We start from the raw sequence: 23074 nt of genomic DNA, 5'->3' as shown, positions 1-23074 counted from the left end.
GTTCACAGCTCCTGGAGCCTGTGTGCCATCAACTCTTTGAGCTGTACCGCAGTCCAGAGCGCTGTCTGCGCCGCTTCACGCTGCAGTTCCTGCCGGAGCTGGTGTGGGTTTACCTGCGCAGGGGCAGACACGGCAGCAGCTGCATAGAGGCTCTTCTGCTGGGCATCTACAACCTGGTGCGTGTGTAATGGATGGAGCCATGTCTCGGGGTGTGAGTGTGCGCATGTGCGAGTGTGTGTGTGTGTGTGTGTGTGTGTAAGGGTGTGTGGAAATGGAAGCAAGCAGAATATGAATATGAATATTTCAGAATTGTTGAAGAGAGAATTAGTTTTTTCTCCCACCGTTACTCAGGACACTAACATTAAGGAGTATCACAGTGTGCCGCAGCGGCAGCAGCTGTTCTGTGGAGTAAACAATACAGCCGGGGTCCTAACATCTAGACCAGGGGTGTCCAATCCTGCTCCTGAAGGGCCACTGTCCTGCAAAGTTTAGCTCCAACCTCAACTAAACACACCTGAACCACCTAATCAAGGTTTTTAGGCGTACTAGAAACTTCCAGTCAGGTGTGTTGAGGCAGGTTTGAGCTAAACTCCGCAGGACAGTGGCCCTCCAGGACCGAGTTTGGACACGCCTGGTCTAGACAATTCCTATAAAAATGCCAGAATAAAAAATTTTAATCTAATATTTGCCTTCTAGTATTTGTGTACTTTGTTCCAAGTGCAAAACAAAACACAACACAGAGAACAGTACAAAAACAAAAAACCCTTCTGTCCGGTTGTGAAAAGATGTGGTGTAAATCCCCTCTAAAACACGTTCAAGACACACACAGCACTTCATTTCACAACTGGACAAGTGTAAAGGCATGTGGGTGTAGAGGCCACATTCTACATAAATTCTACTCCTCCCAAAACAGTAAAAAATAAAGCTGTGAGAGCATTAAGCCCTGATCTCACTAGACTTTGAGCACACAAACATGTTGAACCCATGAAGAGGAACGACTGTTTGAGGTGCTGATGGACTCCATCCACTCCATCTGTGTTCTGATCATCGCTCTGAATCTGATTAGGACATAGTCTTTGACAAAAATGCGATTTTCTCCACTTTTTGATCAAAATTTTTTTATGAAACTTACTCACATTCAAGTGTTGATTAATAAAAAAGAATGCATGAAGCTAGATAAGAGTTTCTTTTAAGTAGATGTTCTGTTCTTTGTGTTGCATGTTCAGATATTCATACAAACTATTCTAGCGGCCATTAAAGTTTTGTGAAAATGACAGCGTTGGAGAAAGTCACTTTTAAAAGTTATGAGTTACAATATTGTGTTACTCCATTAAAAAGTAAATCAGAATTGTGTTACTTAGGGTGCGTTCACACTCGTCATGTTTGGTTCGATTAGCCCTGGTGCGATTGCTCTGTTAGTGCGGTTCATCTGAACAAGTGTGAGCGCTGCCATCTGAGCCCTGGTGCGCAACAAACAAGTGGACCCAGACCGCTGAAAAGATGGGTCTCGGCCCGCTTCCAAACAAACTCTGGTGCGGTTCGAATGATATATGAACGCAACACGGACCAAAGACATGTAAACGAACCAAAAACAGGACGATGAGACCCTAAAAACGACAGAATCCTCACGCATATCGCTTTTTCTCGTCATAGTCGTGAGTTTGCCCATCACAGGCATCAGATGCGCGTCTCGTTTGTGTGTGACGGAGGGATTCCTGCCGCTGTTTTGACTCCTTTACACATTTTGTAAGCTCTTCACGGGTTCCCAGCTGGCCGAAATACCATCATACACAGGCTACACACACAACAAGCTCATTTATCTCCGCACACAGCGTTGTTTTGATGTTTGGTACGTTCCGACTCAAAATAGGCAATACGTCATAAAATCCGACCAATCAGGTTGTGAACGTTTCTCTATGTCTTTAGGTTCAGTATCTTTTGGTTCAGTGACAAAATGGCCAATCTGAACGCTAATCGGACCAGGACTAAATGTTTTTCTTTTTTTTTTTGGGGTCCAAACCAAACGAACCGAACTACAAGTAGTTACTTTTAATGAAAAGTAATGTTACATTAATATGTTACTTCTGCGTTAACTTTTGTAATTTGTACTTGATATCAATCCATAATCTGACCTGTAACGCTGCCTGAATCATAATCACACCGTGTTCGTTCAGAGGAGAACAGAGCGACTGGTTTCTCCCGAGGGTTTTTTTCTCCATTCTGTCACCTGATGGAGTTTGGGTTCTTGCCGCTGTCGCCTCTGGCTTACTTAGTCGGGAACACTTAATATTCAACAATATTACTGATCTGTCTGCACTGACACTATTGGATGAGAACTGAGCTGAGCTGGACGATGACATCACTGTTTTCTCCAGAGCTGGTGTATAGATAAATTAACTAAGATAATAACTTTTTTGCGACTGAAATGAATCAGTAGTGAACTGACTCCAGCTGAATAATGACTAGAGCTGCTTTATAGCGGAACTGAATTCTGTTTGCATCATTGGATCATTATTTTCCTCTTTAAAGCTACTTTGAAGCAGTCTGTATTGTATAAAGCGCTATAGAAATGAAGGTGTCTTGACTGACTTGACTTGGTGAGAAACCCCAGCTCCACCCCCTTATGATGCGAGAGAAGGATACACCTGTGCTTCCTCACTCCTCGCTCCTCCGGAAGCTTCCTCGCCTCCTCACGCAGCTGTTAGAGAACTGAGATGTCCTTCACGATGGCTGAGTACGACCGGTTTCTGTGTCACAGACTGGAGGATGGAGGAGCGAGGAAATGAGGAAGCATCGATTTGAGTTTTGAGAAGCACCCTCTTACTTCAGCAATAAAAGCATGCATAATATTCTGAGTTTGGATTTCACTATTTTTATTCATCTGTTTTTGTGCAAATGAGATGAGTAAATGCATGCTCACATTCAGAACATGAGGACAGGAGAGCTGTGGTTCAACAAATGGGAAAACAAAGTTGTTTGAAAAAGCAACTTTTGTTGTAAATTTAAAAGTAACGTGTTAGGGTTAAATGATCTGGAAAATGATCAAAAATGCTGGTGCTGGCTGGCAACTCTTTTAAAAAAACACTGGCATGGAAAGAGTTAAAAAAAAAAAAAAAAAAAAGAGTCCCAGAGTCCAAACAAACAGAACATTCCCATTAACTTTGTTTCAAATAAACTTCAGCCATGCCTTCCTGATAGTTTGATCTCAGAACACGGTCTTTCTCAACATCTGACCTCACTGCCCTGTCTGATGGACAGATGTGAGTTGTTAAGAGTACGCCTCCTTGATTTACATATTAAAGGGCGTGTAGAGGACAATTGTGGCAATTTCAAACCCTAGCGTTCCAGAAGGGTAGTAAACAAACAATTTAAAACGGGAGAGTTATCTTTGAGATATGAAAACCTCTTAAAGGACACTTTGATTTTCCCTTTTATGACCCTTAAGTAACTTTTAGTGTATTCTTAAACTTGGACTTCATTATTGTTAGTGTTTTTCACAGAAACATTGAATGATCAATAATATCTCAAGCTCCACCAGCAGCTCTAGTTAATATGATGCATTTTCATTCATAAATGTTATGACGCTGGAGTTAAACGTGTCTCTCGGTGGATATACTGTTATGTCATCTTCTATCTTTAAGAGTTTGATAAGAGCGACCTGTCGTTTGAGTCACATTAGTGTTAGTACACTAGCATTCATCCTCTTAGAAATATTGCCATTAGAAATATTTACCAGCCAACAAATCTACAAAAATAATATGTGACTCTGGATATGCACTATATTTCATCTAGCATTGAGATTCGTGTTCGTGCCATATAGCAGGACAGGAACTGCAAAATAGGAATAATATTGGCTTAATTAAGAACTCAAATCAGATCCTTAGATCCTTCAGTCACTTTGAATAAAAGCACATCCTAAATGCATAAAATGTAATGTAATGTAATATACCCTCAGGTTCACACATTGTTTATATTGTATATTTTACAGGAAATTGTGGATAAAGATGGAAACAGCAAGCTGTTATCTTTCATGATCCCGTCCCTGTCCAAACCATCCATATATCATGAGGTAAGCAACATTCATAATACACATACAGCTCTTTGTTTTACACCTCCTGTTGTACATTTAACCTGTAAACTGAATTAATTTCCTTCCTTAAGCAACACAAAAACACCCAAAACATTAGTTCTGCAGAATGAAGATTCAACAGCTTTTTCCTTCCTGTTTTCATTCCTCTTTCCTACACTGTTTTAATGTATGCAAGCATTTTTACCCATTTTGTTATTCTGACCACTAGGACTGTGATGAGCTGCTGTATACATAAATGAACTAAATTAATAACTAATGATTTTTACAATGGAATGATTCAATACTGAACTTACTTAAGCTGGACAATGACACTATTTTCTTCTAGAGCTGCTGTACAGCCAAAATTATGTTCAAAGCTGCTTTCCGTTTCCTTAGACCGTTTCTCTAAGGCAGTGGTCTCAAACTCCACAGCTCTGCACACTTTTGCTCCAACCCTAATCAAACACACCTGATCCAGCTAATCAAGCAGGTGTGAGTTGGAGCTGGTTGGAGCTGAACTGTGCTGGGTAGCGTTTCCCAAAAGCTTCATAAGCTTACGATGCTTTTGTCCAACTTAAGCTTACGAAGCTGTGTCCGTCCAGGAACTGAGTTTGAGACCGCTGCTCTAAGGCCTGTAAGCTCATCTCATTTAAGAGTTTACCAACAGTTCTGGAGACTGCAGAGGCATTATTTCACCATGCGTTCCTTACCCTGGTCCTGAAGAACCACTAACAGTACACATTTTAGATATATCCATTGTCCTACATAGTTCCTACTAATGAGCAGGTGACATGAATCAGGTATGTTCGACTAGAGAGTGTTGTAGAGCTCCAGAAACAAGAGAACCACTGGTGTGCATAATATAATGCTGTTAAATGTGCTAACAGTTAGGATACGTGGTGTACATTTCAGGACATCCTCAATCTTCAGTCACGTGATGAAAAGGCGTCATGCTTCAGACTATAAGGCTTCAGCTATTGGACGAAATGGCATCTTACAATTAGGCATCACTCTTTACCTGTCTCTGCCATTCTGGCTGAACATCTGATGCATATGGCACACTTAACTGGAAACACCTCAGGAGTTTCAAAGTCGTCATCTGGTTGATTGAATTATACAGGGTGTCGGGGAGAAGTGTGTCCCCCTGGAAACAGTGCCGTGATGCTAAACCCCTTCGTGGAAGAAGAACGCCACCATGTTTACAAGCTCTTGCCAGGATCAACTAAACTCTGGATTTTCAAAAGTATGTGAAGGTCGCAGGTCCATTGTTGAAGTAAACTTGCACAATAAATTATAGATGCTATTATTGTAGGGACATCAACTTTACATTTTCAAGGCCCTAAACATGACGCGGAATGAAACGAACTGTGATTGGTTGCGTTACATGTCAGTCAAATGTCCTCTTGGGTGGTCCTTGGCCAATGAAAGCTGTGATAGAGTCCAGACCTTCTGCCGTCAGTCTGAAGCTCTGGCTACACGAGACCTTTCGTCATATGACTGAGGTCTGAGGATGTCCTAAAATGTACACTGTAGTGGTGTCCCTAATCTCTGTTTAGTGTCAATGTGTGTGTGTGTGTGTTTAGCCATCTAGTTTGGGTCCCATGGGTTTGACTGAGGGAGCTCTCTGTCAGCATGACCTGATCCGAGTGATCTACAGTGGTCTTCACCCGCAGAGAGAGACCTTCACTGCCCAGAACAGGTCATTGTTGTAATAATAGTTTGTTTACAGTTGACATGTCCCGAAAGGAAAGATTTGAAAAATGAACTCACAAATCGTGTTCAGCACCCGCTGCTAATGCATAACTCTGTACAGGTGATCATGTATTCTGGTGTGTGTCTGCAGGTTTGAGGTGTTGTGTTTCCTGATGTTGTGTTATAATTCAGTGGTGGTCTACATGCCCCCCTCGTCATACCAGGCCGTCTGCAGAATGAGCTCACGGTGAGATCTCATCTCCGTTCTTTGAACAGATAGTGACCGATTATATTAGAGGCAGGCCCGCCGTCAGCGCTGAGAACGATTGTACCCGAACATGAATGCAGTTCTGACCTGAACACACTCCTGTTACAAACGCAGCCCATGTTTGAGTTCGGTTACAGTCGGAGCCTCAGCCAAACCTACAGCTGGATCTGATTAGTAGGGCTGTCGATAGATTAAAATGTATTAATCACACCCTTTTTCTTAAATTAAGCATAAGTTAAGTTGACAAGTTAAGTTGCAATACTGAACAGGATCACATGTTTGTGCATCAATATAACGGACTCACGTGTTTACTGCACGACTCCTGTACGTCACCGCAGTCATCTTTATCTTGATTACAATCCGGATCCATCAACTTTACTAGTGAGACGCTGGTTTGCTTCATCCAGCCGAGAAACGTAGATTGTGCATCATCTGGCCATACAGCGCTGGATGTTTAGACGTTCTGTTCAGTCAGAAACTATCACAGAATATGACAGAGCTCGTGTTTTAAAGCAAAACACACACTGGAATGAATAATTGACTGAAAAATGTAGGCGAGTCTCAGTTCTCTCTGCCATTTTCTATGTAATAAGCCTGGTTTTCTTTATATTAGCGCTGTTTTGGACTGATTGTTTGAATGAATTCACTTAGGATAATTCGACTGAAAACTTGCCGGGAGTTTAGTGGCTTAAAATGATCTGATTGCAAACAGAGAAGCAGAATCGGGTTAAAGGGTTAAATAGAAGTTTCACCCTACCAGGGTTACAGGTGCTTGCTCAGTGTGATAAACTCCCAAGATCATCTAACTGCATGACGTAAATTACATTAATGATGCAATTTCATGTGCTTTAGTGCGTTATCACGTGCATTAACTCTGAATGTAGATGAATGTGGAGCATATACATGAAGCCAGTGGTGTGTGTGGTGTAACTGGTGTCTCGTGTGTGTCAGGCTGTGCGTGTGCGGGTTTCCTCGGCAGCAGATGAAGGCATGGACGGCTCCCTGCATACGTGTGGTGTTGGACCCAGAGTTCATGGTACAAATGCTTACTGCTGTCTATCATGCCATGTAAGTGTGAACACAGGTAAAGACGTCTCATTCCCTCCAACCTCATTTGAGCGTTGTTGGATCACTCGCGGTTTTTCACACAAGTGAATCATCACACACGACACCAATCCTGTAGTGATCTTGCCAAACTTCAGCAGCTAAAAAATCCAACCATTATGAAATTATGCAGATATGTAGTGGGTGTCTAGATTAAACTCAGTACTAAATTTAGCCAGAATTGGCCACAAAGTGGCACTATTTTTAGTGAATTCACTTCTTCTTTTTCTTTTTTTTTTTACATCTCATGGATTAATTTACTTTTTTATGTGTCACTGTTTTGCTCTGGTGTTTCACTAGTGTATTTGTGTATGACCGTGTGTTTGTGACAGATATAACGGGGAGTGGGAGGCTGGGAGAGAGGCTTTGGATGACATCCTGTACAGAGCTCAGCTGGAGCTGTATTCTGAGCCGCTGCTGGTACGATTCAAGCACATCCGTCTCATTCCTGTCTGTGGATTATTCTCTCTGCTGCCACTGACGCTTCTTCTCCTGCTCTGTGCCTCTGTACCGTGGCGTTTAGCTGGGCAATGCCATGAAGAGCTCTCTGCCTGACAGCGCGCCAGACGGATCCCAGGGGAAGAAGATTCTGCAGGTGGAGGTGACTCCCACCATCAGCCGAATTTCCCACTGCACCATCACAGCTGCATCCATCCGCAGACTGCGCTGGAAGAGAGAGGGTGAGGTGAACGCGTCGCACACACACTTCACACACACCTGACCGTATCTGACATCTGCCTCACAAACTCTGGACAGGTCTTACTGGATCACAGCTACATGTCTTTTCTTTGTTTCAGAGGACCTTAAAGTGGTCATATTAAACATATTTTAGCATTTTTTGTCATGAGATCCACTTATAATGTGAAGGTATTTTGTGTCAAAAATGTTCATAATTCTCTGACATCCTGACATCTTTCCATTTGAAATAATTATTACATGTGGAACTCTCTCGAAAACTTTTGCTACGTTTTTACTATTACAGCTGTCGCAATTATCTAATCATGAAAAGAGTTGCTTATAGCATTATATTTAGATCTACTCCCGTCGCATGAAAGGTTGCAGCGATGAGCATTAGCCAATAACAGACATGAATGCAGAGATCTCGTCGATTTCTGCACACTCGCCAATGCTTTCATCATAACTAACAGTGTACATAAGAGGTTGATTGTGCAGTGAGACAGCGTCATTATAACGCGAGTCCAGGGACCGTATGTATAAAGTCACTCAGAGTAAAATTTTAGTCTTAAGTGTGTCAAAATTCTAAGAATGACGTTGAATGAATGAATTCTAAGAATGGTGATTTTACTCTTATTCTGAGACTTAGGAGCCGTTATGAATCACGCTTATTCTTAAGTGTCAAGACTAGGTCTCAGCTCCTAAATTATTTAGGAGAGCTGGAGAAGTCTCCTAACCTAGTTAGGAGTAACAAGATGGCAGCAGAGAAGAGAAGACACGCTTTCCAGTGAAGATAGGATGTATTAGAGTTATAAGATGACATGGAGTTGATAAAACGATATTAACTTGATTGACAATTTTTTTTGTAACTGACCTAATAAGAAATGTAATAACTTTAAATTAATGTAATAAATTTAATAAATATTACTTAAGCAAAACAGAAAAAAATGGCTGACCTGCACACTGAATCCAAAAACACTGAAGAGGTCTAGAAAATACAAAATTTATTTTATAAATTGCATGGTGCAATAAAGTGCAAAGTGCAGGTGAATTAAAAACAAAAGAGCATGAGCAGACGTTTCAGCAGATTGCTATCCTCAGTGCTCAATATGCAACAAGCAATCACCCTCTTTCTAGAAAGACAAGCAATTCAAAGCCATCAGCTGAATCCACTTGTCACAAACATCAATTAACACCAATATCTGGAAATAGTCTGGAAATTAACAAACATGGCACAAACTGTAAAATATACATTCAAAGTAATGAAAATAACAACAATAATGTTGCAGAAGACAATTACAGAAAACAAGAAAGTTTTTCATTCATGTCATCAGGAAATAAAGATTTAAGTTCAAAGATCCAAAAGGCCTCCCTTTGCAACAATTTCCATCCTCTCGATGCCCAGGAACTTTTCATGTCAGACAAAGAATGTTTAGCAAGATTGAAGTGACGATAAATAGGAGACGTATCATCCCGTCTACGAATTGCACTTGTATGTTCACTCATTCTAGTGCGTAATGCACGTGTGGTTTTACATATAACATATTTACTAACATAATAACATGTTTAATAACATATAACAGAGAACATGAACAAATGATAATATAAATCACATACGTACTCTTGCAAGTTATCAGTTGTTTGATCTTGTATGTTTTTTGTGTACGAGGATGTATAAATGATTGACATTTGACATATTTTGTGCAAGAAGTACACTTGTAGCATGGAAAATGACCCTGGGCAGTCAACTAGGGTGGTCGGAGAAGAGACATGAGTGTCTGCATGAACAAGCTTATCCCTCAGACTAGAACTCCTAGAAGAGTCAAAGAGTGGTGGATCATTAAATACATTCAACAACTGCGGATCACTCTGAATGATGTCCCAGTGAAACTGGGCCGCTGGATCTGATGGTACGACTTGATAGTAGGAGGTATTTTCTAGTTGACGAAGAGCCTCCTGATTATAGAGAGCTCGAGGCAGGATCACCAATCCACCTCCTTTATCTGCAGCTTTAACTACGATATCTTTATTTCAGCACAGTTTGTCAAGAGCCTCTTTTTCAGAAAGTGTCAAATTGGACTTTTTTCTCCACTAGCCTACAATATGTATCAATAGATGAATTAGATTGCCATCAGATCCAGCGGCCCAGTTTCAGACGGAGATTGAGATGTTCCTTCAGGAAGCACATGCTCATCTATTGATTTCTGATAAAGAGATGCAATACTTGCTCAATCGTTCTCCAAGTAGGTCAGTTTTTTACGTTCTACCCAAGGTACATAAAAGCTTGGTTAATCCACCAGGACGGCCTATAGTAGCTGGTAATAATAGTCTGACTGAACCACTCTTGAATTTTGTTGATTTTGTTCTGAGGCCGTTAGTCACATCCCTTCCTGGTTATCTGAGAGACACAGCAGATTTCCTGCAATGTCTATCAACTATTCAAAATGTTGAGCAGGATGTTATACTGGCAACTGTGGATGTGACTTCGTCTGCTCATGCTCTTTTGTTTTTAATTCACCTGCACTTTGCACTTTATTGCACCATGCAATTTATAAAATACATTTTGTATTTTCTAGACCTCTTCAGTCTTTTTGGATTCAGTGTGCAGTCAGCCATTTTTTTCTGTTTTGCTCAAATATATTTTTTTTGGTTCTACGCCCCTGAAGGAAAAGGAAATTTTTGTCAATTGAGAGCGCAACAGTTTTCTCTGATAAATATTACTTAAACAATAATTAATATGTTTAATGCATTTTAATACATTTAAAGGTGTTGTATGCAATTTCTCAAATTCGTTGTTGAACACTGTTGATATTTGAAATCAACCCAAACAAACACACCCCTCTCTTCATTGCTCCGCCTCCAAAACTCACACTCCAATAGTAATCACCCTGCTCCGAGTCGGTCTGGAACCCCGGCCCGATCGCTGCTGTCATGTGAGGCGAGTGCACTGACAATGACGCTAAACACCTCAGTCTCTAGAGGGCGTCAGTGTGCAGTAGTTTATCTGGCCTCTGTTGCACACGTAATGAGAGTGGATGTCTGTTTATCACAGCTGACTACAGCCGCAACAAAATGCTTCACGAATAATAAAGCGCAGATGATGAACAAATGACAAGGAAGCACAAAAAATGAACGTACTGTACACAAGAGTAAATACAAACAAGAGTTTGTTGTTAATCGCCAACAGCACAGCAGCTCCAGACAATCAAAACCCAGTGTTACTCACATGAGAAGGAATCAAAGCCTCCGCGTCTGTTTTCAGGCCTTCCTGTTCAGCTCTCTCCAGCGCTGGAAAACTTTTCTAATATTAACGCGGTCCTAAAGCGCTTGCCCAGTCATAAACCTTCATTCCAGTGATATTCTTTAGAGCTCTTTAGTTTTGTGTAAACTTACTACACCAAACATAGTGGCCAAAATTGATGTGCAAAGGGTTTTTTTTTTTTTTTAAATGACAAAATCCGAAACAAGTCATTTTCTGAGCTTGGTTTCAATATAAGCTGTTTTTGGTCTAATGAGGAAGTTCAGAGGCTAACGAGAAAGTCTCAGAAATTACGAGAAAGAGTTCTGAAACTTACAGGATATTTTTATAGTACAATGACCTCAATTGATTTCTCAGTTCATGACCCCATTAAAAATGTTATGCGAAAGTTTGTGAACCCCTTGCAGAATCTGAAAATTTGGACATCTTCATCCTGTTCAAAAGTTTTCACCCCCGGCTCTTAACGCATCGTGTTTCCTTCTGGAGCATCAGTGAATGTTTGAACCTTTCTTATTAGTTGTGTTTGAGTCCCTCAGTTGTCCTCAGTGTGAAAAGACAGATCTCAAAATCATTCAGTCACTGCTGGAAAGGGTTCAAATATGCAAAAGATGCTTGAAAACTGAATAATCTGCAGGACCTGGAGATTTTTCTGAAGAACAGAGCTCAGTTTAACTGCTCAGGACAAACAAGAGACTCATGAACAACCATCACACAACAAACAAACAGTCGTAGATCATCCAGGTAACCACACACAGTGTTAAGAATCAATGGTTCACATACTTATGAACAGGGTCATTTTAATAAATTCAGCTATTTTTTTGTCTTGTGGATTATATGTAACATCTTTTATGTAAAATATCTTACTCAGGACAGTACTAAATAAAAAATAACATGCATTTTGTACAATCTCTCTTATTTTGTTAAAATTATTCACACTTTCACAGATTCTGCAAGGGGTTCCCAAACTTGCGTAACACTGTATGTATTCCTTATAGTATGATCTTTTGGAAGGTTATACACAGTTTTTGGAGGTGCAGTTTGTCTTTATCCAGGGACAGAACAGCATCAGATGATTGCTTGTGATTGATGGACAGACATGAGCTGTTAAGAGCACATCTATCACATGATTTACGTACACATGGTAAGGGGCGTGTAGAGGAAAATCATGACATCATGAATGGGGCGATTTCAGATACTGGCATTGAAAAACAAAAACTCATATTTTAAACTGTTAGTTAGCTTCAAGGTAATGTTTTAATTGTAGAGTAACCTTTAATATCTATAAATATCAAGGATATTTTAAGTTTCCATTTCATGACCCCTTTAAGTGTATTTTCATAACCATTTTCCACCTTATTTCCTATCTCGTTTTTTCTACTGTGCTTTGAAGATGTACAGTGCTTTTCAAACTTAAGTACACCCCATGAGAGTTTTGTCCTTCTGTATATGTGGGCATATCAATACTGAAACAGGACAGCATTGATGGGTTAAGATGATATAATTTAACAATGATACTATTCAGTTATTGTATATTTTTGTCTTTTAATCAGTTATCAGCTGCTCGTCTTATATTAACTAAGGAAAACATTTGCCCATTCCTACAGAATTCCTTTAACTGTGATTTTCTTCACAGCGTTTCAGTTGGACTAAGATATAGATTTGGCCATTCCAAACCCTCCATTTCTTTCTGTTGGACCATTTGTTTGTGGATTTGTATGCTTGTTTAGAACATTAAGATGTTAAAAGCTCCACTTACAGTTGAGTTTCAGCTTTTGTATTGATGGCCTCACATTGTCCTCAGGCACTCTTTGGTATAATGTGGAATTCAGAGTTAATGTTATGGTATTGCTACACCATAAAGCAGTGGATTTCAAAAGAGCACTTAAGTTAACACTTGCAAAAGTAAACTTAGAAAAACTAAATCTCAAAAAAAAGAAAGAAAAGAAAAGAAGACACACTAGGCATGTGTGTACCAGGCTAGACTGGTGATTCACGGGGATGGCCCACTGTGGTCAGATTGCAAGTGGTCTGAAACATTCACCATTTGTAGATTATTTTACATGCAGTGGAATGGTAAATTAAATATCTTAGCTTTAAAATGGGCTTTAAATCACATTCCAGACAACAAGCCTTAAGAACCTGCCTTCTGAAGGGCTCTTTTGATTGTGGCATGATGGTACTATGAACATAAATGCATATGACCAAACCAAACCAAACCAGTTTATTGAGTTTTATATATGGTGTGTCACAAATGAACACTGAGACATGTGTCTGTTAGAATCCTGTTGAGTCATGCCAATGCAGCTGCATTGGCCAATGGTGTTTGAGCCCGTGTTTTTGTGGCACGGATGTCAGCAGTAGAAGCGGACGCCTAACACCGTTGCCTCTGAATCTCACGACTGTGGTTGCATTCTTCTTCCTGACGAGCCATCTTACCACTGCTCTGTGAACGTTTAACCGGTTCATGATTAATTGATCATTCAGAATTTGTTTGGCCAAATGCAGCTGGTGAAATCAGTGCTCTCTGACCTTCACTGTGCCCAGCACCACAAGGACACACCATGAACACTTTATTTCCCCTTTTTTGGTGTTTTCTTGATTTTTTATTTTTTTTTTTTTTTGTATTAATGTTTATTGTATTTAAAAGAAACAGCTCTTCAAGGCCTGAAGCCACAACCACTGTGCCTGTCTTCACTTCACTACAACTAATACATTTCACATTTGTCATGTCTGTGTTGTATTGGTGATTAATAACTAATTAATTATGGTTATACTGAAAATTAATTTTAAACGGGTAATTCTGTAGACAAACTGTGATATTGGCTTGAAAAAACCTAGTTGGAAAATTCAAAATAGTATAAAAACATTTTTGTTTTAAGTTTTTAACATTAGGCAGACAAAGTCAGAATAAGTCAGATGGACTTATAAAGAGCATGTTCTTGACATACCTCCACCTGGTTCTCCCACCCAATCCCTTCTCATTTGACAGAATACTGATCGACTTCACCTGTTCACTATTACTTCCCTTATCATGGACAGTATTGATACTCACTGTCACCTTACCATCATTGTCTTGTCTCATCCTGAGTTTGTAAGACCTCACTACCTTGTGTGGGTCCTCCTCATCTTCAGTGTGTTACTGTGCTGTTTCTCACCTTAGTCATTGTGATTCTGTGTTTGTCTGCTCTGATGTTCTACAATAAACATCCTCCAACTTCGCCATCATTGTCTTAGTCTTCCGTGACAGAAGACAAGTCCAACACTACAACGTGGAACTAACACGGTGACCGGATTTATTGCTACCATCAGGACCTTGGTGCAAGATCTGCTACAAGTGCCACAAACCTCTCCAACCTCACCCGCCAGTGGCACCGAGGGGAGCTCTAATCCACCATCTGTTTTGTCTCAATCAGCCAGTGCTCCTCCACATACTTCCGCGTCCAGTTCCCACGGGGATCACTTCTAGGTTTGTGTCTTTTCCAGTGACTTACTCCAGCTCAACATAAGTCTGCAAGGGTCTTTTTTAATGTTCCATACCCTTGGAATTACTTCCAAGATTTGTTTCTCACTTCAAGGAAGTGTTCACCACAAGTGTGGGAATTTCCTTCAGAACCCTAGCGGCAGTACACTAGATTCATGTCATCCATTCACGGTGATCATGGACTACAAAAACTTGTAATACTTTCAAGACACCAATCAGTTGGGCGTGTCCTGCCATCTTCCATCTTCGTCTGCCCCATCCAGTGGACCCTGGATAAGAGAATCACCCAAGCCACCCTTCAGGAGCCTGCTCTGGTGGGATGTCCCCCAAGTCGGGTCTGTGTTCCCACCTCAGAAACGTCCTCTGTTTCTGTCAGGCTGATGCCCAGAGGTCATCTCCACTCAGCTATTAGCCTGGGCAGAATGTCTGGCTCTCAGCTCGGTACATCTGACTACAGCTCCCATCAAAAAAGTTTACATTTCACTGGGCCCTTCCTCATCACCCACCAAATGAACCCAGTCCCCCGAGTATAAGATTCATCCTGTATACAATTTCTCACTCTTCAAACCATTTCATCCATCTCATACTTCCTCCACAGAACCAGGTGGTGGTTGTGAACCCCTTCCTCCTTTGCTGATTGATGGAGATCCCGTCTATGCTGTCAAGTACATTCTAGATGCTCAGGACAGAGGAGGTCATCTCAAGTATCTGTGTGATTGGGAAGGGTGTGGACCAGAGGAAAGATGGGTGACTCGAAACAATATCCTGGATCGGCCTTACCACCTTCCACGTGGCTCATCTAGAGTGTCCTGCACCGTGTGGGTTGAGTGTCTTGGACCTCTGGAGCGGTCCATAGGGGGTACTGCCATGCCTCCCCCTGGTTCTCCCACCCCAATCCCTTCTCATTTGCCATAAAACTGATCACCTTTACCTGTTCACTATTACCTCCCTTGTCAAGGACAATATTTATACTCACTCTTACCTTAACACCATTGTCTTGTCTCGTCATGAGTTTGTAAGAAGTCACTTGTGTGGTGCCTCCTAATCTTCTTCAGCAGTGTGTTTCTTGTGATCAAAGGGAGTGTGTTAGTATTCATCCATTTTCCTGCAAGTTACTGTGCTGTTTCTCACCTTGGTCATTGCCGTTTGTCTGCTCCCGTGTTCTTGAACAAACATCCTCTAACTACAACATCATTATCTTAGCTCTAGTATATATATTGATGATAGACAGACAGACAGACTGATAGATTGATGATAATAATTTTGTTTAGATAGCAGATCAAGCCAACATAAAAAATGCAAAAACATCTAATCTAAACTTCCATCATCTCTCCAGACTACATGTGAAAAATCTTGTGTCTGTTCTCTTTCTGTCTTCGTGTTCTTGTGTGGTTCACAGCTCACTGTGGGAATATGTTGCACTCTGATCATGTTGTTTCCTGTGTTCCTGTTGGGCACAGACACTAAGAAGCGCATTTCCCCCTGTTCTGTTACATCCCAGATTGTTTTGACTTCTCAAGTGATGCAGAATTCAGCCTCACCATCTGCCACAGCCGACACGCCCCCCAGGATCCAGCAGCCAATCATGAGCCAGGAGGGAGGGGCTCTCTCACAGTCACACATGAGGGTAGGCGGGGGGTGGAGTGAGATCATGGAGGTGGGCTTTCCCCCTTTAGACTCACCCAATAGGCTCACTTCCTTTAGGTCACCTCAGCTTTCCTGGAATGTTCCTCCCCAAAAAACCTCAGTCATGCCAAGCCCCAGTAGGACATACATGAGTGGAGCATCAGGCTGTGGCATGGGGCCGTGAAGGCTGTCATTTATTGACATGTCTCTTGCAAACACTAAGTGCAATTAAAACATTGATATAAATGTTGATATATACATTGTCGAAAAGCTTCTTACAAAAATGGCTTCTATTGACTTGCATCACTGAATCTAAATTTCCATAATTTGCTGAAAGCGAAAGTGTATTACAATCGTAGCTTCGACTCATCTCATATACACTTGTGAAATAGTTTCTCAGTCACAACTTCAATGCAGACATGAAATTGTCTTACATTCACATAGTGTTCATACATGTACTGATTCAACAAGTTGTTGAGATGTTGTCTCATACTCTCTCATTCTCTGTTAATACATTATGTAAGAGTCAGTTTCATAGATTGATGAGAGATTATTTCTAGAGGTCTACATCTTCACTGGCCTCAGTTCAAAGGGTAATGATTGGATTACAGAATGACTCTCAGTGCAGCTTGTCCCCCAGTTTTGTTTTTCACACACTAGGAGTTAGTTGTCATGATACCAACATTCAGATCTCATTCAGACTAGAGTGAGAAGCATCTGGGCTTCTTTCTCATAAAAAAGGCAAAGCTAAATGAGACACGTGTTATGGGTGAATGAGATGATTGAAGTTTATTGAAACTAAATTTTGTTCAAAATTTGGAAAAAAATCTATTTGACACAGATATTGGCAATATTAGTCTTGATAGTACTTTGTAAAAAACAAAATATGCCATTTAAAAAATATATATTTATTTAAACATTCTTCCCTATGTTAGTATTATCTTAATATTTATTGCAATTAAGTGCAGAAATCTGTGCAGTTTATTAGTTAAAAATTTGAATCAATGTACAGCTCTAGTTTATATCTGTGTCTTAATTTCACTTAGTGTTTTTTAAGAGACTTTTCAACAATTAAGGCTCAAACATCCTCTCTTATTCTGCTGCATGGACACCAGTTTCATCCCTGAGCTTGTCATTCATCTTGTCTGTTTTCACTAACTAAGCATGCTCAATGTGTCTGATTATCTAATGTCTTTATCTGACTATGGTGGACTGTAACCACCTATCCTCTGGTGGACTTCAACCAACCAGGGTGACGGTGTCACTGCCTCAACGCTGGACTCTAGTGCTTCTCTTCCTGAGCTGCGCAGCATCAACACACCACTCCCTCATTACTCTTTGCAGTAATAAGGTTTATTAGCGGCCGGCCGTGTCAGACACAGCAGAGCGAATCGACACACGTTCATACCTTGGTGGTCATGTTCAAAAATAAGTTACACAAGGTTTCTACAGTTTGGTTATACTCATTCATAAATTCCCACCACATCTGTCAACTGTTTAACAGAAACACATTTAGATTACAACATGGGTCAAAATTGGCATTGGTTAGTTACTAGCTGGTATGTAACTATTAGGAACTGGAACGTGATTCAGTAAACTAGAAGAATAGTCACTTTTCCACTGTCAGGCCAAAAGTGAGCATGCTAGTGCGTGCCAGGGCCAATCGAGCTTCCACTGTCACTTCCGGGGCTTGATCGGGCCTCGTCGGGAGCCGACGGCCAGGGTTTTTTGGCCCGCCGAATACCTCGGTCCAAAGCGGGCCAACCGGGGCTTATTGAGTGGTCAAGAACAGAGGCGGAGTTTACCTGAGTCAGGAGACGGTCAACACCGCTGCTCAGTTCCCTTGTTATTATATCAGGCTACCAGCTAACTTCAACATTTCAGACATTTTAAACAATTTTCAGTTCAAAATTCACTTTCAGACACCAGCAAGTTTTTGAAATAACTTCCTTGTGATCCGACGGGATTCTGATCTGATATGAGGCAGAAATATACTTATATGTGATGCTAAAGTCTACTTATGCTAATCACTGCGATAATAAATACATATGTTTATGGAAAATACCAGAAACTGCTTGAGGAACGTAGACAACTCATATATGATTATAATCGTGTATTTATTTGGTTTAATGTTTTATCTGTCTCTTCCCTGTGTCTTTGTTGATACTGGACTAAAGCATCTGCGTATCTCCGGTTAACCATAGACTGTAAAAAAAATATGGATGTAGTGTCTGTGACGTCACCTGTAGGTTTCTGAAGAGCATTTTTGAAGCAAAAAAAAGCAGCCGTTGCCATCTTGGCAGCTCGTCACTCCCGGATAACTGAAAATGGGCAAAGAGGCGGGACGTGGGTGGAGCTGAGGTGCCTGGTTGCTGAAATAACGCCCACCTAGCTCGACATGACCAAGTTAGCTCTGGCAAAGGATCTATCTATCTTAAATACTATCTAAAATATTAATAAAGATAACAAGTTATATCATTAGAAAAGTTTTAAGGGTTTACTGTCAATCTATGGTGTCTGTTTTATGATATAGATGCTCCAGCAACAGTAATATTGTAATTTTTGTCGGGTGTGAAAATGACAAGACGCAAAATCATAAAGCGACTTCATACTTTTGTAATGAAATGGCGATCGCGAGATGAATCCAATCCGTCACACTTGGGTAAAATGTCCATGAGTGTCCATTGAAAAACAAACAACAGCACTTTTTGTTCACAAAAGCGTTAAATCCATGAAATATTGATATATTATCCATTGTTTGCATCACATTTCTTCTGAATGATCTGCTCTCCATCATCGTTCTTCAAGAAATGATGCAATCTGAGCTGCGTTTATGTTGTAAAACTGTATATGATCATATATATATCTCACAAACAAATGAGCCCGCGTCCAAAGTATAATTTTTCAAAATAGTGCAGCAATTTTGGTTCTAATATCCAAGCAGTGCTGTCGGAGTTTGTGGTGTCTTGAGAGGCATATTCTCCAGCCATTGTCATTGTAGTAAATCTGACGGACAAAACTTTTAATGTTAGCCACTGCCAAGACGATCCAACAACGTGTGTTCTGTTTATCTTCCGCATGTGTGCACATCTACACAGACGCTCATCTGCCTCGATCATTAACCGCACAGCAAGCCATATTATTTGATAATTGTATGAAATAATCCCGAAAAAAAGCACAAACAAGGCAGAGATGCCAAATTCAGTGGCTGGAATTAGCTGAGGTGAAACAGACCAAACGTTCGCTTCTATCATGCTCACTTTGTGCTGGTGAAATGGTGAGGTTGTGTGACGTTGTTCTGTGGAGGTGTGGAAATGCAACTTGATTTTGGCGTCAGTGCTTGAGGTCCGAGGCGTGTTGTTAGCCCTGGCTCGCACCGGCCCGACAGTGGAAAAGCGGCTAATGATATTCTGACCCACAGGCAATTCAAATCAAAGGCGTTCAGTCATTCTACTAAAGAAATCATCTGTCACAATAACTTTGAAGAACGGTAGTAGGGAGTACTCCTCAAAAAGTTCCCTTCAGTGTAACGGCCATAATTTCTCTTTGCATCCACCTGTAGTCAGACTGAGGCTGTCAGACGTGCGTCTCTCCCGCCGGGTGTCTTTCCCTGGGTCGCAGTACGATCACGTAAAGACTCGTCCTCAAACATCACGGCGAAACGTATCGCCTGTACGATATTTGGCCTCGGCACCTTCAAGCATTGTCCTCAAACACGCTTCTACCAGTGCCACAGTTCAGATAATGAATACCCAACACAAGCATCATGTGTTCTGTGGTCAGGACGTGTCTGAGAGTGATCCGGGAGCATGTTTGCAGGTGTATTCACATGTGCACGTCCCCCGACCCTCCAGATGTTTGAACAACTCTTCAACAGTCATGAATAGATGTGAAAGTTCAATGTGTTTATCAATCTGAGTCAGTTTATTGATAATATCGAACATATAGGAGCATTCTAGTGATTTAACGTCTCTGTGGCTGAAGCTATTAATACACAGCCAATGAAATCACACAGATCTCATCATATATTTAAGCGCATCATAGTTTGCTTGGATACGAATTGTCAGATTATTCACCATGCAGACCAGATCTCATAACTCACGTAATTATGTAGAGAGTCCTGCTCTTCTGTGACTTCCTCTGCAGCATCATTAACTTCCTGTCTGCAGTGTTGAATGGAGTGGAATGGTTTTTATGACACATTTTAAAGGAGACAGATCTAGACAAGAAATATGATCTCTTGTGAGTGTGATTTCAGATTTCATCTTCATTCTTTTGTCCTCATCATTTCTCTGTCTGTCAGATCCAGATCAGTTTAGCAGAGAGGAAGAGTCCTTCGCCCTGAACGATCCAGATGAGGGCTTCTCGTCCGGAGCGTCCAATAGCAGCCAGCCTAGCGGTTTCCGTGGGAACACAGTGCCAGGTGTGGCCGGCCAAGGGAGCAGCTGTAAGAAGAGCCGCATGTCCACAGAGAAACACTCGGACAGTCGGAGGAGAGCCCATCCGTGTCCAGCCACAGTGAGCAGCAGCACCTCCTGCACGACTCTCGACCGCAGGCCAGCCGTGTCTGACGTGGGCTCGACGGCGGCTCGGGCTGCAGAACTGAGCTCTGGTGCTGAAGCTCGCAGATACTCCAAGCTCAGCCTGCAGGAGCAACATCTGCCAGAGACAGAGCTGCTTTCACCCAAACAGCCCCGATCGCCCAGTTTCAACATGCAGATCATTTCACAGGTGTAGAACTGCCGCCTCCAGTTTGACCGTCACTTCATAAAAGAATAATTCACCCTAAGAGTGGGAATTGTTACTGTTTACTCTTCTCTCTTCATTCCATACCTGTGTTGTTTTCTTTTTTTCCATGAAACATAAAAGGAATGTGGCTGGCCAATCCTGTCACATGGCTCAGCAGGATTCATGTGAAAACATGACCTGGGAAAAGGGGAGAATTGTGTATCAAAAATGGTCACACAAAGGTACAAAACATAGTGCACCGGTCACATACAGTACTTCCCTGGTGCTTTTTGGAAGGGAAAGAAAGTCATACATGATTGGAACGACACGAGTAAATTATATTTGAACTAATGGTGCATTCCATTTGTCCTCGGAAGTGGGAAAGTCCTAGTTTCAGGTAGGAACTTTTAACTGGAACGCCCTCTCAAGTCAGAGTTGTGACCGGGAAACTTGGGGGAAGCGCAACAACTCCGACTTGAGAATCCAAGATGGCTGCTCAGCACATCAACTGTAGTCAAACAGTAGTAATATATTGTTTTCATCACTTCTGTTAGTCTCTGTGTCCATGACGCTTGGCCATTATCTGTGCACGATTCCACTTTAATGTGTTTGTATTCCAAAAGAGCAAGCGCAACAAAGGTTTACCTGGACGCGTCCATCTTAGTTTTCTGACCTGCGTACCGGAACATGGTCAGCTCAGGTGTGGCGTCATTCCCAGCTCCGACATCCCTCTCCCGAGGTAAACGGAACACAGCGTAATCCCTTAAAGCCCAAAGCACCGAACGGACGGATTCGAGCGCTCCAGACGGGAACGTGAAGTGTGGATTCTGAGATGACAATCAGCAATAAATTATCCATAATCATCCAAAAGATCTGAATGTGTTACTGTCGTGTCTCACATGTTCCTCTTGTTTGGGTTGTTTTTATGTCAATGTTTTGAAATACTTTCCATAGAATTCCATTCCAAAAATTGTTTATGATACAAACCTGTATTTTATTTTTACTATTCCTTGCAAGCTTGATTTATTTATTAGTTCATGTATTTAAGCGTAGATGGCCTACAGATTCTGATCTTTCATGGTTGTTCTCAAGAGTATTTTGACCTAAATCAGGGAACAGTCAAAATATTAGGAGATTTCTTGTTTAACTGTATGTGAATTATGTAAAATACTGTACTGTCTGATAATTCAGTCAGAAGACAACATAATGTATATGTGGGCGGTCGGTGGTGTAGTTTGAAGACATTTTATCCAAAACCATTTCTGAAAAGTTTCAGTGCGGTTCATAATCTAGAAGTCCATGGATGCGCAGTCATCTGCTGTCAGCATCACAATCACATCACTGTCTTCATGGAGATGGTCTGCAGGTCAGGCTGTTCTGGGACTAAACTCGAGAAATGTGTTTCCCAAGTGAAATCAGACATGATCTTTGTTTGTATAGATGGCCACACAGGCCTGTACTATGATTAAAGATCAGGGGAGCGTCAGTGTGTCACAAAGAGAGAAGAACCTCTGGCAAAACACAAATGTAACCAACAAAACCTGTGGTGTGCTGCTGTTGTGTGTTGTCATGTGAATTATATCTGCTGTATCTGTCTGCCGACTCTCTCTCTGGTCATAATGTGACATTACAGTGTGTGTGTGAGAGTGTGTGTGTGTGTGAGGTCTGTCTATGTGCTTGAGTGTTTCAGCAAAATGTGGATCTGTGTCATGTATTCATCTGAGATTTTCCAGCGTCACAGCTCGAGGTCCACTGCATTCATGATGGTGAGGGAGGTTTTCTGTTTTTTTTGCTTTGTTTCAGCTTTTACACACACACACACACAGCTGTAATGTGTCTGTTAATGTCAGCATGGCATAAAACTTGTGTCTCATTTTGTTATGTCTCTGGTGTGTATGGTGGTTGTTGTAATCAACACTGAGTTCCCACTTCACACACCAACGCTAAAAAACAACATGAGAGAACAAACTGTGAATAAACAGAAAAAAAAAAAAACAGTCATGTGTCAGCGTTAACTGTGTGAGGAACTTTGTGTTTAATGATCTTGAAGTCCAGTGCCTTGTAAAAATACTCATATCCTGGACTTGTACTTTGAAATTATTGCATATGATTTTGCATATTATTGCAGTACTTTGAGAATTACTGTAACCAAAACCACCATTATTGGTTCTT

General features: G+C 41.2%; 1 protein-coding gene across 2 annotated transcripts in view; it reads left to right on the top strand.

The window, feature by feature from the left end:
- hycc2 (hyccin PI4KA lipid kinase complex subunit 2) overlaps positions 1-22899 on the top strand; it is a 28940-nt gene extending 6041 nt beyond the window's left edge. Inside the window, exons 5-13 of one of the 2 annotated variants that reach the window (XM_051906404.1) lie at positions 9-176; positions 3989-4069; positions 5653-5768; positions 5913-6008; positions 6981-7097; positions 7466-7553; positions 7657-7813; positions 16050-16175; positions 20478-22899. In XM_051906404.1, the coding sequence (XP_051762364.1) occupies positions 9-176; positions 3989-4069; positions 5653-5768; positions 5913-6008; positions 6981-7097; positions 7466-7553; positions 7657-7813; positions 16050-16175; positions 20478-20911 (1383 nt within the window). In that variant the 3' untranslated portion in view covers positions 20912-22899. The remainder of the gene's footprint in view (positions 1-8; positions 177-3988; positions 4070-5652; positions 5769-5912; positions 6009-6980; positions 7098-7465; positions 7554-7656; positions 7814-16049; positions 16176-20477) is intronic. The other variant, XM_051906405.1, reaches the window with a different exon arrangement.
- Positions 22900-23074: the final 175 nt, after the last annotated feature.

The sequence above is a fragment of the Ctenopharyngodon idella genome, chromosome 9 (assembly GCF_019924925.1).
Source record: "Ctenopharyngodon idella isolate HZGC_01 chromosome 9, HZGC01, whole genome shotgun sequence".
In the NCBI taxonomy this organism is placed as follows: Eukaryota; Metazoa; Chordata; class Actinopteri; order Cypriniformes; family Xenocyprididae; genus Ctenopharyngodon; species Ctenopharyngodon idella.
The sequence above is the reverse complement of the archived record's forward strand: the minus strand, read 5'-3'. Positions and strand labels throughout refer to the sequence as shown.